The sequence below is a fragment of the Oncorhynchus keta genome, chromosome 19 (genome assembly GCF_023373465.1).
Source record: "Oncorhynchus keta strain PuntledgeMale-10-30-2019 chromosome 19, Oket_V2, whole genome shotgun sequence".
Lineage (NCBI taxonomy): Eukaryota > Metazoa > Chordata > Actinopteri > Salmoniformes > Salmonidae > Oncorhynchus > Oncorhynchus keta.
Genome location: NC_068439.1, coordinates 46968714 through 46983028, shown reverse-complemented (window position 1 = coordinate 46983028; position 14315 = coordinate 46968714). Strand labels below are relative to the sequence as shown.

At 43.2% G+C, this 14315-nt stretch overlaps 1 protein-coding gene across 5 annotated transcripts in view; it reads left to right on the top strand.

The window, feature by feature from the left end:
• Positions 1 to 11295, top strand: part of LOC118398379 (utrophin-like) — a 176033-nt gene extending 164738 nt beyond the window's left edge. For 3 of the 5 annotated variants that reach the window (XR_008071034.1, XR_008071033.1, XR_004828614.2), the window contains 5 exons: positions 569 to 730; positions 1341 to 1587; positions 5461 to 5643; positions 8046 to 8071; positions 9953 to 11295. Coding sequence is in view for 2 of the 5 variants with exons in the window: in XM_052470694.1 (XP_052326654.1) it covers positions 569 to 730; positions 1341 to 1587; positions 5568 to 5646; positions 5740 to 5951 (700 nt within the window). In the remaining 3 variants the exon portion in view is untranslated. Of the gene's footprint in view, positions 1 to 568; positions 731 to 1340; positions 1588 to 5460; positions 5647 to 5739; positions 6394 to 8045; positions 8072 to 9952 lie in introns of those variants that run through there. The other 2 variants (XM_052470692.1, XM_052470694.1) reach the window with 2 other exon arrangements.
• Positions 11296 to 14315: the final 3020 nt, after the last annotated feature.

Below are 14315 nucleotides of genomic sequence, written 5' to 3'. Positions count from 1 at the left end.
TTCACTCTCCCTCCTTTCTATCGCTCTCGTACGTTTATCTGATGGTGGAGATCTGTGAGATCAGATCTGTGTTGCAGAGAGCATCTAGCTCCCAGCCATACAGTACAGTCCTACAACAGCTAGCCAAAGCTAAAGTCAAAACCACTGAGCCCATGTTGTGGAACTACCAAAGACTATTTAGATAAACTCTTTGAACGTAAACTTAGTTTGAGGTGGAGCACACTGTCACACAATCCATCTAATATAATGAAACTCTTGTAGAATGACAATAAGCACTGTATTTATTTATTACGTTTATTTGAGCAATGACAATGTACATCAAAACATAAGTCTCAGATGTGAGAAGTGATGTGTTGTACCAGATTGAGCTAACAGCTCATTTACATGTGCAGTTCCCGTCCAGGTGAATATATAAACATGAAAACATTATATCCAACAGACAGTATACATAAGACATGTTAAAAAGGAGGTCAGGACATAGACACATTTCAAATCAAAAGTCAAGACATAACCCGTAAAAGTCATGCAGTTAATTAGTATTGATTAGTTTCTCTTCTCTCTCCCATAGGGATGATGAGCATGCTATGATCCTGCAGTACTGCCAGAACCTAGGGGGGGAGGTGTCTCCCTGCAGCCAGCCCCAGAGCCCTGCCCAGATCCTACAGGCCGTGGAGAGAAAGGAGCGGGGAGAGCTGGAGCGAATCATCCAGCGTCTGGAGGACGAGCAGTGGTAAGGGATAGGTTGTCTTACCAAAAGTGATGCCCAGTGTCTTCTCCTCATAGTTCCTCATCTCTTCTTGCTCTCTCTTTACCCTAGACAAACTTTCACACACACACATACACACTGTCACCTCAGGGTGTCTCAGTCAGCTCTCTCTCTCTCTCTCCCCCTCTTTGAATAGTGAATTGGGGTAGTGTAAGGTCAGCGATGACTGCATTCTATTGTATTTGAAGCTGCTGTGTCTTTCTCTCTGTCTGAGGCAGTGGCTGGATCTGTGACTTAGCTCTGCTCAGTCTGCTCTATGAGCCAGGCTATAAACGCCAGCTAAATTAATAATACAGTCAATGTGGAGCCTACAGCTCTATACACACAGATAAAAACAGGGCCAGGACCTCTTTGTACAGTGGCTTCAGATAAGATTTCACTGAGACAGAGAAGGGGTAGAGGGAGATTCTAGTAGTACTATTGGGCTCATCATACAGTATGTGTGGGCACGATTGTGTAGTGACTGTGTGTATGTATGTGTGTGCTTGTGTGTCTGCATGTGTGTGTACGTCTGCATGTGCAGTGTGTCGGACTCCTGCATCTTCCTAAGCATATCTCTGTGTGTCTCCCCAAGGACCCTGCAGAGGGAGTATGAGCAGCTGAAGGAGCAGCATGGGGGTCAGCGGGGGCCTGGTTCTGTGGGGCTCTGGGACCCTGAGGGGTCATCTCACCCCAGGGGTCCTGATGATGCTGACCTGCTGGCTGAGGCCAAACTGCTCTGGCAGCACAAGGGCCGTCTGGAGGCCCGCATGCACATACTGGAGGAGCACAACAAACAGCTAGAGTCCCAGCTCCACCGGCTCAGACAGCTACTGCACCAGGTGGGGAACACATAGAGGGACACATACAGTATACGAACACACACCAACTCAGACAGCTTGTTAGTGCAATATGTGTGTTGATAACACACACAGAGTGACAAACATGCATGTTCCAGCTGTGGCATTACTTCTATTGCACTGATCATGCAACAACAACAAAACATCCTTCTTAGCCTAGAAAGTGTCCTTGTTTGTTTTATAACTCATTCCTATAAAGTTAGAACCTGATCATATTGCAACCAGCCTCCTAATCCCTCCCTTTCCAGTAACCTATCCTTCTTTCCTCTGTGAATGCGTCGCCTGATGCTCAGTAAATTAGGATGATTTATTTTAGGTGTGTGGAAATAAAATCTCTCCAACCAAACAGAGTCAATCAGAGCAGATAAACGGCAGGCAGGTCGGGTTTTGACCCAGGGCCCTGGAGCTGAAAGCTGAGAGGCAAAGTATTAAGTAATCTCAGCCTGGGGGAGAAAAGGTGATTTGGCTGATTTTTAGGGGATTAGGGGCTCATTTAAACCTTGCAAGACACACACTCACAAACACACACTCACACTCATGCACACACACACACCACAGCCCGGTATCTTACATAAACATGAACATCCAAGCATAGACACATTCATGCATACACAGAGTCCTCAGATATCCAGATCCTGACTCCGCCACAATGAACATTATTTATTTTTTTTAAACTGTACTACGTTGTTTGAACGAGATTATAAATCATTCAAAAGATAAGTCGTTCAAATGAGATTTATTAAAGAAATGTGCCTTCTGTAGTTCTCTGACATTCACAGAATATGTCACGGCTTCCGCCGAAGTTGATTCCTCTCCTTGTTCGGGCGGCGTTCGGCGGTCGGCATCGTCTGGTTTTCTAGCCGTCATTGATCCATTTTTCATTTTCCATTTGTTCTGTCTCGTCTTCCCACACACCTGGTTTCAATTCCATCATTACATGTTGTGTATTTAACCCTCTGTTCCCCCCCCATGTCCCTGTTCAGAGTTGTTTATTGTAAGTGCTTGTGCACGTTATTTCTGGTGTGCGACGGGTTTTTGTACCCATTGTATTTATTGTTCTGTTTACGGTGATTTTTATTATTAAACTGAGCCGTTGTAACACAGTTTTTGCTCTCCTGCGCCTGACTTCTCTGCCAACAGTACGCACCCCTTACAGAATAAATGTTTATTAATCTTTTCAGCTCATCATTGTCAGTTTATGGCTAACCAAATGTGTATGGATCTCTGAAGTGAGGCATAAGATAGATGTTCCTAATTGACAGGAAACATTTGAAAATGTATTAATTTTTTGGTTGCAGAAATGCCTTCTTGAACCTTAATAACAAACTCATAGGTGATCTGTAAATATGATCTGTAAATATGAATAAGTCATAATAATTATGGAGGATTCTTCCTGGCTACACTTGATTGGCTAAGACAATGGTGGGGCTGGTGAGAAATGAGTCCTGATTGGTCTGCCATTCCACAGGGTACTGTCTAACAGAATGACTTTGATAGGGGTGGGGGCCAAAGAAGATCTGAATTCCTCACGAGGGGCTGCAGTGGCTCACAGGGTCTGCGTACCCACATCCATACCATGTGGGCTGCCAGTTGCCCATCCCTGGTCTACACTATGATTTCTTGGCTTTTACCAATGTATCTTTAGTATTAAAATGTTACTGATACATTGATCTGACTGCTATACTGTATTTCATATACAACACTATCTCATGTGGCATACTGTAATGAATCACTTATAGTCGATAGTAACAAAATAGGTTGATTTGATAAAATTGGTCAAGCAATGTCTGGCTGTGAAGCTGAATCATAAGAGTATAATTACAACAGACCCATTACATCCTCAGCCTCCTTGAATCCCATGTAGACTCCTGTCGGTGAGGGATATTTGCGCGGAATTGCACAAACTCCACATTAAGGCAAGACTCTTCCTTTCCCTCGTCCCAGTCTCTCTCCCTTCAGTGCCCACTCCAACACCAGTCGATATGCAACCAGCCTGTATTGACTACGAACAAATATAAGTTATTTGTGAATTGAGTGCAATTATAAAGCAAAGGTTACCAATAGATTATCTTCTTTATATTATGTTACTTTGTGCTGGGACAAGCAAGAATAATGTCACTTACTTGATAGACAGGTGTCCATTCAGTCCAGCAGGTATGAGCTGCTTCTTCCAGTTTTATTTTCAACTCCAGGATTGATGAGCGCAGAAAAGTCTTCGAGGTTTGTTACACAATCTCTGGGTGTGCTGCTATCTTTGCTGCAGATATCAAGCCCCCCAATCTATGGCATAGCAAGTCCCACTCTGTGCAGCACAAACACTCATCGTTGGTTGCCATGGGTTGACAAGCCCCGCGGTTGCACCACCACTCCCCCTCAGACCTGGTATTTGCCACTGCTCCTGGTAGCTCGGCAACAGGCTCTGTTGATTCAGCCTCATTCTGTGTTGCTCAGCGTCGAATAAATATGGCTCTGTATAAAAAAAAGATATCTCAAAGTCCGACATGATTTATCAAATATTTTGATGATTTGCCAATACGAAGAAAGCTAGCTACTTTAGCTGCTACAGTACGCAACAGCTGGATGTCTCCTGGGAGTTTTGTTTACAAAACCCCAGCAAGCCTTGCAGGAAGAGAGCGCAGGCAGAACACAAAGTAGTCCGTAAATGAGGAAGTTGATAGAATCGTATTTCTTAAATTATCAGCACAGTTAACTGGTGTTTAAAATATTGATAGCTATGTATAGCTTTGTAAGACCTTAAATGACAAACCACCCAGTTTAGGAGTAGTAAGAAGAGGAGAAGCTGGGCTAATGATATGCTTCCTTCGACTTCCTTCAAATTGCACACAGACATAAAAATGTATCCATGATTTTGTCTGTCGGAAATTACCCAAAATACCAATGTAGGCCTCTAAATCAGAATAAATTGTAATAAACGCTAAACAAAAAATATGATATTTTGTACTGCATGTTCAGGTTTTATTAGAGAGCTCTGTGTAGTCAGTGCAATTTTCAGTGAACCCTACAGACATTGTGTGAATGCTCTGGATAGGTTTCCATCACGTTAACCTTTAATACCGCTGGGGACTGAATAGGAGTTAGGAGACGAGCCAGAGATTGTACAGACGGGGAGAGAGAAGAGGAGCGAGGGATGGGATAGGCAGGCAGGCTAATTTGATTGTCTCTGGAAAGCTAAGGGGCATATTGGACTAGATAGTAAATGTCAGTGGATATCAGGTGCCCTGTTCTGTGTGCGTGCGTGTTCATACATTCATCATGCTTTTACTGCATTGATGAACTGTCAAGTTTGCTTGAAGATCCTTAAAAACATGTTGAGTATGCTGTCTTACAGTATTAACTTTGTTTATCCATTTTAATGGTATTATGTCTCTCTTTCTTTTTCATGGTAACTGAAATGCCTTAGCCGAGTACACAACATGGATTCACAGAAGTTTCTAAGCCAGTTCCCCATGAAATAATTTGACTTTTTCATGACTAAAAGTCATCGAATTAAACTAACAAGAATCCAAACCATTAGATATTTAGCGGAACTCAAAGACAGGGAGTGATGGTGTTTGACACAAATTGGGACAGGGCAATAGACACATGTAAATATTACTACATGTGATGACATATTTGATCCCAGCCCCATCGTGTCACACTGTGTGGTATTTCCTTGTATGTGACTGATGATTTCTATGCAGAGCAATATTTTGTGAAGTGAAGTATGCCACTATAAATAATGAAGAGTGAGGACTCCATGTTTTAGTAATGATGCTTGTCCTTTTCTCTCTCCCTCCCTGTTCTTTACTTTTCTTTCTGACTTTGTTCCTGTTTTTCTCTCGATTCTTCTGTTAGCCTCTTCTCGTCTTACTTGATCCTCAATCCCTCCTCTTGTTTTTTCCCCTCCTCCCTTGCCCTCTTTACTACTCCATCTATCTTTCATCATTTTTCCTCTCTCTCAGCCGGAGATGGACTCCAGGGTGAATGGAGTGTCGTCCCCCAGCATGCAAGAGCGAAGGGCCCTCACCGAAAACACAGGTCGGTTCGACACACACACACACACACACACACACACACACACACACACACACACACACACACACACACACACACACACACACACACACACACACACACACACACACGGTGTGTTAAACTGTATGTGTGTTTCAGATGAGCTGTTGTACCACTCACACAACAGAAGCTCTGACAAGGCAGACGTCTTGGAACAGATCATCACCACTTATCCTGAGTGCAGTCGTAAATCCTCTAACTCTACCTCCCTCTCATCTTTTCTCTGTTTACCTCCCTCTGCTCTTACCTTTTCCTGGGCAAGAGGAGTTTAGTTCAAAGTAATCTACAGGGTGCTGTGTGGGTATCAATACTGGTTTTACTGCTCACTTGGCAGGTGCAATGACTCAAAGATTTCAACAATGATCTCAACAACACTAATAGATAATAAACTCAGCAAAAAAGGAAACGTCCCTTTTTTACAGGACCCTGTCCTTCAAAGACAATTCTTAAAAATCCAAACAACTTCACAGATCTTCATTGTAGAGGGTTTAAACACTTTTTCCCATGCTTGTTCAATGAACCATGAGCCAGCACCATACCACCCTGCATACCACTGCTGGCTTGCTTCTGAAGCTAAGCAGGGTTGGTCCTGGTCAGTTCCTGGATGGGAGACCAGATGCTGCTGGAAGTGGTGTTGGAGGGCCAGTAGGACACTGCCCTGTGTAGGGTGCCGTCTTTCGGATGGGATGTTAAACGGGTGTCCTGACTCTCTGAGGTCATTAAAGATCCCATGGCACTTATCGTAAGAGTAGGGGTGTTAACCCTGGTGTTAACCCTGGTGTCCTGGCTAAATTTCCCAATTTGGCCCTCAAACCATCATGGTCACCTAATAAACCCCAGTTTACAATTGGCTCATTAATCCCCCTCCTCTCCCATGTAACTATTCCCCAGGTTGTTGCTGCAAATGAGAACAAGTCAACTTACCTGGTAAAATAATGGATACATTTTTTTTTTTTAAACTTAAACAATTAATGAACATGCACCTGTGGAACAGTTGTTAGTGTCCTAACAGCTTACAGACGGTAGGCAAATAAGATCACAGTTATGAAAACTTAGGACACTAATGAGGCCTTTCTGCTGACTCTAAACAACACCAAAAGAAAGATGCCCAGGGTCCCTGCTCATTTGCGTGAATGTGCCTTGGGCATACTGCAAGGAGGCATGAGGACTGCAGATGTGGCCAGGGCAATAAATTGCAATTGCAGACAGCGCTGCAGGACAGACAGCCGATGGACAGCTGATCGTGCTCGCAGTGGCAGACCACATGTAGCAAGACCTGCACAGGATCGGTACATCCGAACATCACACCTGCGGGACAGGTACAGGATGGCAACAACAACTGCCCGAGTTACACCAGGAACGCACAATCCCTCCATCAGTGTTCAGACTGTCCGCAATAGGCTGAGAGAGGCTGGGCTTGTAGGCCTGTTGTAAGGCAGGTCCTCACCAGACATCACTGGCAACAACGTTGCCTATGGGCACAAACCCACCATCACTGGACCAGACAGGACTGGCAAAAAGTGGGATGACTGGCAAAAAGTGCTCTTCTCAGAAAAGTTGCGTTTTGTTCTCAGGAATGAGCGTTAGACCGAGGCCTGTACTCTGGAGCAGGATTTGGAGGTGGATGGTCATGGTCTGGGGTGGTGTGTCACAGCATCATCGGACTGAGCTTGTTGTCATTGCAGGCAATCTCAATGCAGTGCGTTACAAGGAAGACATCCTCCTTCCTCATGTGGTACCCTTCCTGCAGGCTCATCCTGACATGACCCTCCAGCATGACACTGCCACCAGCCATACTGCTCGTTCTGTGCGTGATTTCCTGCAAGACAGGAATGTCAGTGTTCTGCCATAGCCAGCGAAGAGCCCGGATCTCAATCCCATTGAGCACGTCTGGTACCTGTTGGATCGGAGGGTGAGGGCTAGGGCCCCCCCCCCCCAGAAATGTCCAGGAACTTTCAGGTGCCTTGGTGGAAGAGTGGGGTAACAGCTCACAGCAGGAACTGGCAAATCTGGTGCAATCCATGAGGAAGAGATGCACTGCAATACTTAAATGCAGCTGGTGGCCACACCAGATACTGACTGTTACTTTTGTTTTTGACCCCCCTTTGTTCAGGGACACATTATTCCATTTCTGTTATTCACATGTCTGTGGAACTTGTTCCCTTCATGTCTCAGTTGTTGAATCTTGCTATGTTCATACAAATATTTAAGTTTGCTGAAAATAAACGCAGTTGACAGTGAGAGGGCGTTTCTTCTGAGTTTACTTAGTTTACTCGCACGTGTGTGTGTGTAGGAGCAGTGTTGGTTTAGGGAGAGGGTCAATATTGTGTTTTTTTCTCACAAAGTTGTTTCTGCTTTTCTTGTAGCTTCAAGCCTCTCTTCGAGACCACAGGTAATCTATATTTCTCATCCCTCTGCATAATATCCGCTGCACTCAGGATCTGATAGGAGGAAATTAGCTGGGGCTCATTTCGTAATGGGTAAATGAGAAAAACAGGTATACTGCCGCTAGCTACTTGGCATGCATTCCAACTGTTCAATGAACTGAATGTACAAGAGATTCAGGCACTCTCTGGAGGAGAATGGCAGTTTTGTGCTTATCAAGGGCAGTAGATAGGACAAATAGGAGGGAGTAACAAAACACACAGAAAATAAAATAGATCACTGAAATGTACTTGTATATGGAGGCAGAGATGGATTCTGAGGCGCTGTAGACCAGCAGCACAAGTTTACTGCTGTTACTCTAATTACTGTGTCGTCTTCTCTATCTCTCTCTCCCACCCTCTCGCCTAATAACATCTCAGCTCATCTCAACTCTTCCCATTGCCTTACAGTCAGTTAAACCATTTATTTGTTACGTAGTAGTATTTGGCCGCTCCTTCACAAGAGCCAATTTCTTTTCCCTCGCCAGTACTTTTTTTCTTCCCTTGATGTCCATTATGTTAGCCAGTGCTATCTGATTTTTTTTCACAGATTTAATTAAACCTGGGTCAGTTTTGGTATTTATGTCCTCTTAATATGCACCCATAGTCAACACACATTTGCCACGTATCTCTTTTATTCCCTCCTTTCTTATCTATACTGATGGGTTCTGACTTCTACACTTTAAAAAATATGAAATAGCCTTATTCATGTCACTGAGGGAGCGAGGGGAATGTAGAACGACAACATTTGAGATGAATAAGCTTTTTGCGCGTATGGAACATTTCTTGGAGTATTTCAGCTCTTGAAACATGGGACCAACACTTTACATGTTGTGTTCATATTTTTGTTCATTGTAACTCTATTAAAAGTAGTTCTTGTAAATTCCTCTAACCCCAGAGTACGGTTGAATAGGTTGAAATGTCCATTCAGATCCCAGCCTCTTGTTCCGAGGAGACGCCTTTAAAAGCCTCTCCCAGAATCCTTAGTGCCCATCTGCGTCCCTTATGTCTCCTGTCTCCTCTCTCTAAATGAGTTGTGAAGGGCTTGAGAGACTGCCAGTCTGTTTTCCAACATGCCCTGATTGCATTTTAAGAGCCTCTGATACTTTATCTGCTGATGTGTGTGGTTTATATCAAAACACAGCAAAATATATTCATTTTCTATGCATCCCTGAACTCTCATTCCCTCCCCATATAGAAATAACTGTGGGTAGACACATTTATTTTGTCTTCTTTTGTGTCACGGCTGTTGTAAGAACAGGACCAAGGCGCAGCGGATGTTGAGTTCCACATATTCAATTCAAAGAGAAACTTAAACAAAACAAAATATATTAAACCGAACACCTAAACGTGACTACGTGGTGCACCTGCACAAACCCAAAACAATATCCCACAAACACAGGTGGGAAAAATATCTACTTAAATATGATCCCAATTAGAGACAACAATTACCAGCTGTCTCTAATTGGGAATCATACAAAACACCAACATAGAAAATATAAACTAGAACACAACATAGAAATTATAAACTAGAATACCCCCGAGTCACGCCCTGACCATAGAGAGCCCTTGTTTCTCTATGGTGTAGCAGGTCAGGGCGTGACATTTTGAAAGAGTGTATTTGCTCTGCTTAATGTGTATTTTACCTCAGTGATTATTCTGACAGAGAAATGTATTTACCCAGAGATAAGGAGGAGACACTTTTTGATCTTGATCATTTTTGACCTGTCTGACAACTTTGTTTAGTATAGCTAATTTGTGTGCATGTGTGTGCTCACCAGTGTGTGTGTGTGTGTGTTTGTATATGGATGGTCTGCTATGTAATGTGTGTGTTTTATCTCTGTTTTCAGGTGATGTGAGGACCCTCAGAAAGTTCCTTTCGGAGAGAGAGAGAGAAACATTCCCAAACACACAGCTTATACGCTCTCCCTTTTCTGGAGGACAGACGGAGAGCTAGAGCCTCTAGCAAGAGACCTCCCTAAAACCCAAAGACATACAGAACTTTACTGCTATTACCACGTCGTCATCGTCTAGTACTATGCAAAATGTACATTTTATGAACTGTAGATTGCACCTGGAGTCGGTTAAACATTTGTCAGTGATTTTTAAGAACATGCCGATTGTTATGGAGTTCGGGGGCTTTGTATAAGAGCAGATGCTTTTTGGGAATTATTTTTGTTGCTTTTGTTTTGTTCTGCTTAAACTGGGAATCAAACTGTTTACATTGTTGTTATTCCACTGCCTCCCTCTGCTTGTACCCTCTGCCGTCTCCACGATGGACATGTTCACTGTTTTTCTCTCTGATTTGGGAAAGAGAAGGCCCAATTTAAGATTATCGCCTCAAATGGTCATTTTAGACAATCGGCTCTGTGTCAGTCCTTTGAAGCTTCACGTTTGTTTTTGAAAATATTTTTCCTCTTTAAAGCGTAAATAATGCTTTTCTGTCGGAGTTGTCATGCCGGCCGCAATTGCAATGTGAACTTAACCTCTTCTGTGCCTATACAGTTGTCACTCCAAGTGTGGCAGACTGGTTTACCGTTGTAGTAATTAATTTGGATTGTTGTATTAAGGCGTGATAGTGGAAACAATAAATTAATTTAAATTTAAAGCTGTTCAGAAATAAATCGGATTCGTAAGTGGCAATTGTAAGAGGTCATTGTGTAGAATAGTTTTATAAATTGATGTAAAAAAATAATAAGAAAGCCATGATTGCCTTGCTACCTCAGACACAAACACCTTTTCATTTGCGTGGTCTGTAGCTTGTTTCATTTCAATTTTATTGTACTCGTGACAAGAAAACGAACCGAAAAACATTCTAAGTGTGTTGCTTATAGATGTGTACTGCTTTGGGGAGATACCTAGTAGACAAAACACATCCTATTACTTTACCACCGATGGGTCTGTGGCCTGCTGCCCATCATCAGTATACTGTGTCTGTATGTGTTGATTTTCCCCTGTCAGACCTCTAGCACTGGTCTCTCTCAGAGTTATGCGTCGTGTTTTGTGCTTTGCTATCCTGTAAAACTTGTTCGTTTTAATAACACTACTATAACCTCCTCCAACTATGTCCTTGGACTGATGATAGAGATGATGATGATGATGGTCTTGCCTGAGGTATGCGGTGTAAATTGACCACACTACATGTAAGGCTACATATGTTTTATTCTAAATACATTTTTATAACAGCTGTTCTTTCTGTGGACTCTTGATTCAAGGACGTATTAACAATGTGTGCTTCCCCAGAATCATACATTTGGTCTGCTCTACAAGCCGGCAACTGTGTTAGTCTTATAATATGAAACAACAAGTGAGAAAAATGGCGAGATCCTTTATGGTGTTGTTTGCAGTACAAATGTCCAACGTATGTTTAAACAGTTAGGCAATCAAGTGACATTGTGAATACTGAATAGTGTCATTAGGATTGGTGTCAGTTTGTCACAGACAACCCAGTAGATATTACTTTCTAATGTGAAGCATTCTATCACCATCCATACATTTTTTAAACAAGCACATATGTAAAGTTGTTTACCCTCCCTCCTTGCAAACGTCTCATCAGGAAAATATTACCCAGGATTCACCGCCGTCCCATGGCAGGCATCCATAACGGTTATGATGAAAATGGTCCTCGTTATAAGCAGAAATCTGCCACGTCGCCAGGCGCCCAGCGCGGGCTTCATCATTATTATTTATCAGAGAAATTGATTGCGCAGCATGAGGTTCTGTCATTATAGTAATGTTACCAGAGGATGGAGCTGAGCGGGAACTGAGAGAACAAATGAATGATGGGAGTAGTTAGCCAACAAACCCAGCTTCCTTCCTTCCACATGCAGTCCTCTGTTACCCCATACTACGCTAAAAACGTATTTCACCAGATTATTACTCACAAGCAGAAGCATTCATCACTTATTCCTGTACACCCTTTTATTTAAAGAGTATATGTCCAATTAATGTTGTTGAAGGTGAGATTCATCTTGGTCATATAAATGGCGCTGAAACTGTTCATGTATGCTCATTGCTTTGCACGCCATTTGTATTATTTTTGATAGAGATTAGTTCATCAATCACTTCCTTCTTCCCTTCAATTTTTCGTCTTTCCTTTCTTCCACCTAATTTCTGTCTCTCCATCCATCCGTCCTCCTTTCCTTCCTTCCCTCCTTTATAAGGTTATCATGACACATCCTAAATGCTGTCATGTAAAAGCAACATGGTGGAAACCTAACCTCTCACACCAGCATAGTGCTCAGCCAGAGAAAATGAGTACTCAGACTTTAACGGTACTCAGACCAATCCCTTGATAATTTTCTTCATGATGATCTTGATCAAATCTATTTGTAGAGCGGCCAGCATGTACCCCAGAGTCACTAATTAGTTGAAGTAGTGCAGCTAGAATATCTGCATGCTGGCAAGTGTGAGCTTCATTTCATCTCCAGTGGCACTCGACTGGTCAGCCTTCGTCCTACAGTTCAATATGTGTATATTTAACCTTTATTTTCCCTGGTAAGTTGACTGAGAACACATTATTTACAGCAACGGCCTGGGGAATAGTTACAGGGGAGAGGTGGGGGAATGAATGAGCCGATTGGAAGCTGGGTATGATTAGGTGGAACTGCAGCCTCCATATAGTAGTGTATAGTAAGTAGAGTAAGGAGTAAGTCTTTCAACTGCTTAGGCACTGTTCAAATAGAGATATTTCATCCTCCAATGTCCCAGGGTGTGTCAATTAGTCAAACATACCCAGTTTGTACCCTAGTGATGTTCACACTTGTAAAGGTAAATACATTATTAATAAGTTATGAACTTGTGTACACCAGAGGAGGCTCCTCACTGTGTTCAGTACCACGGACAGTTAATTAAAAGCCAAGGCCGAGGCATAGCCGGATCAACTTATTTAGTGTCCATGGCTCCCCTGAAAGGATGCAGTTTGAGAAGTTCAATAACGGAATTGCTCATGCTTAGTTTGCATGCGTTGAAATGTCGCAGAAAACTTCTTGCCATCCAATCTGATGCTAAAGTGACAAGACGTTCAATCTCAGCCTTGGAAACATGCTTTGGCCTTTCTGCTAAAGGCTAAGCTAGTCTTGGCTGGCTAGCTGACATCCATGGATGAATATGTCATGCTCACATTCTACAACAGTGTAGCATAGCAGTAAACCTGGACCAGTCATAATCTGCTAACCGGTAGTTCCAGAGGATTGTAGTGCTGCTTGTATATCATCCAAACATCATCCTACATCATCATCTCAGTCCCTTAATAAGGGTATTCAAACAATAACGGTACAATTTAATTAATTTGTTATTCTTTTCCTGTTGTGTCACAATCTGTTTGTACTAAATGTCTTTGTTACTAAGTAAAACAAAAAAACAACAACCTCTCTCTGCTTTTCCCTCAACTTCCTCAGCTGTCTCCCTACGGGCTTGCTGTGAAGTGGCCAGTCATCATGGCGGTTCCAGCGAAGGGGACAGGAAGGGCGGGGGAAATGGGCTGGGAGGGGAGATGGATTTGTTTTTTTTGCCCTACGTGGTACAGCTCGCACGCTGGCCTCCTCTCTGACCGTCTCCTTTGAGCTGGCAGCCGTGTGTGTGTGTGTGTGTGTGTGTGTGTGTGTGTGTGTGTGTGTGTGTGTGTGTGTGTGTGTGTGTGTGTGTGTGTGTGTGTGTGTGTGTGTGTGTGTGTGTGTGTGTGTGTGTGTGTGTGTGTGTGTGTGTGTGTGTGTGTGTGTAGTGGCGGCGACAGTGGTTTTGGCCTCCTGGCACGGAGGAGGGACAGATGCAGTGAGAGAGGGAGGGAAAAAGAGGTTGGTGTGGGCTGGAATCCTGCAGGATGGAGGGAGGGGGAAGGATAGAGAGAGGGAGGGAGAGAGAGATACATATGGAAAGAGGGAGTGAAAGAGAAAGATGATGTTGGGGTGACAGAGACAGGATACTATACTGTGAGTCAGAGTTGTGAAGACAGGGAAACTTTAAAGTAAAGTCCCTGAGTCACCTAAAATGAATAAGTAGCTTAATATGCAGTTACTCTGCAAAGTGCTGGTACATAAATCGTCTGACTGAATAGAGCAGCGGTGGCATTAGCGGCATCTTTGCCTCGCTCTGTGCGGTCTCTTACTTTACTGTCTTGTGAAGTTCTGTTAATGGGTGAACACTGCCCTGAGGACGATGCTCCCAGTGAGACTGGTTTTGGCTGTCTGCTACACAGACCATGTTTATCATAGT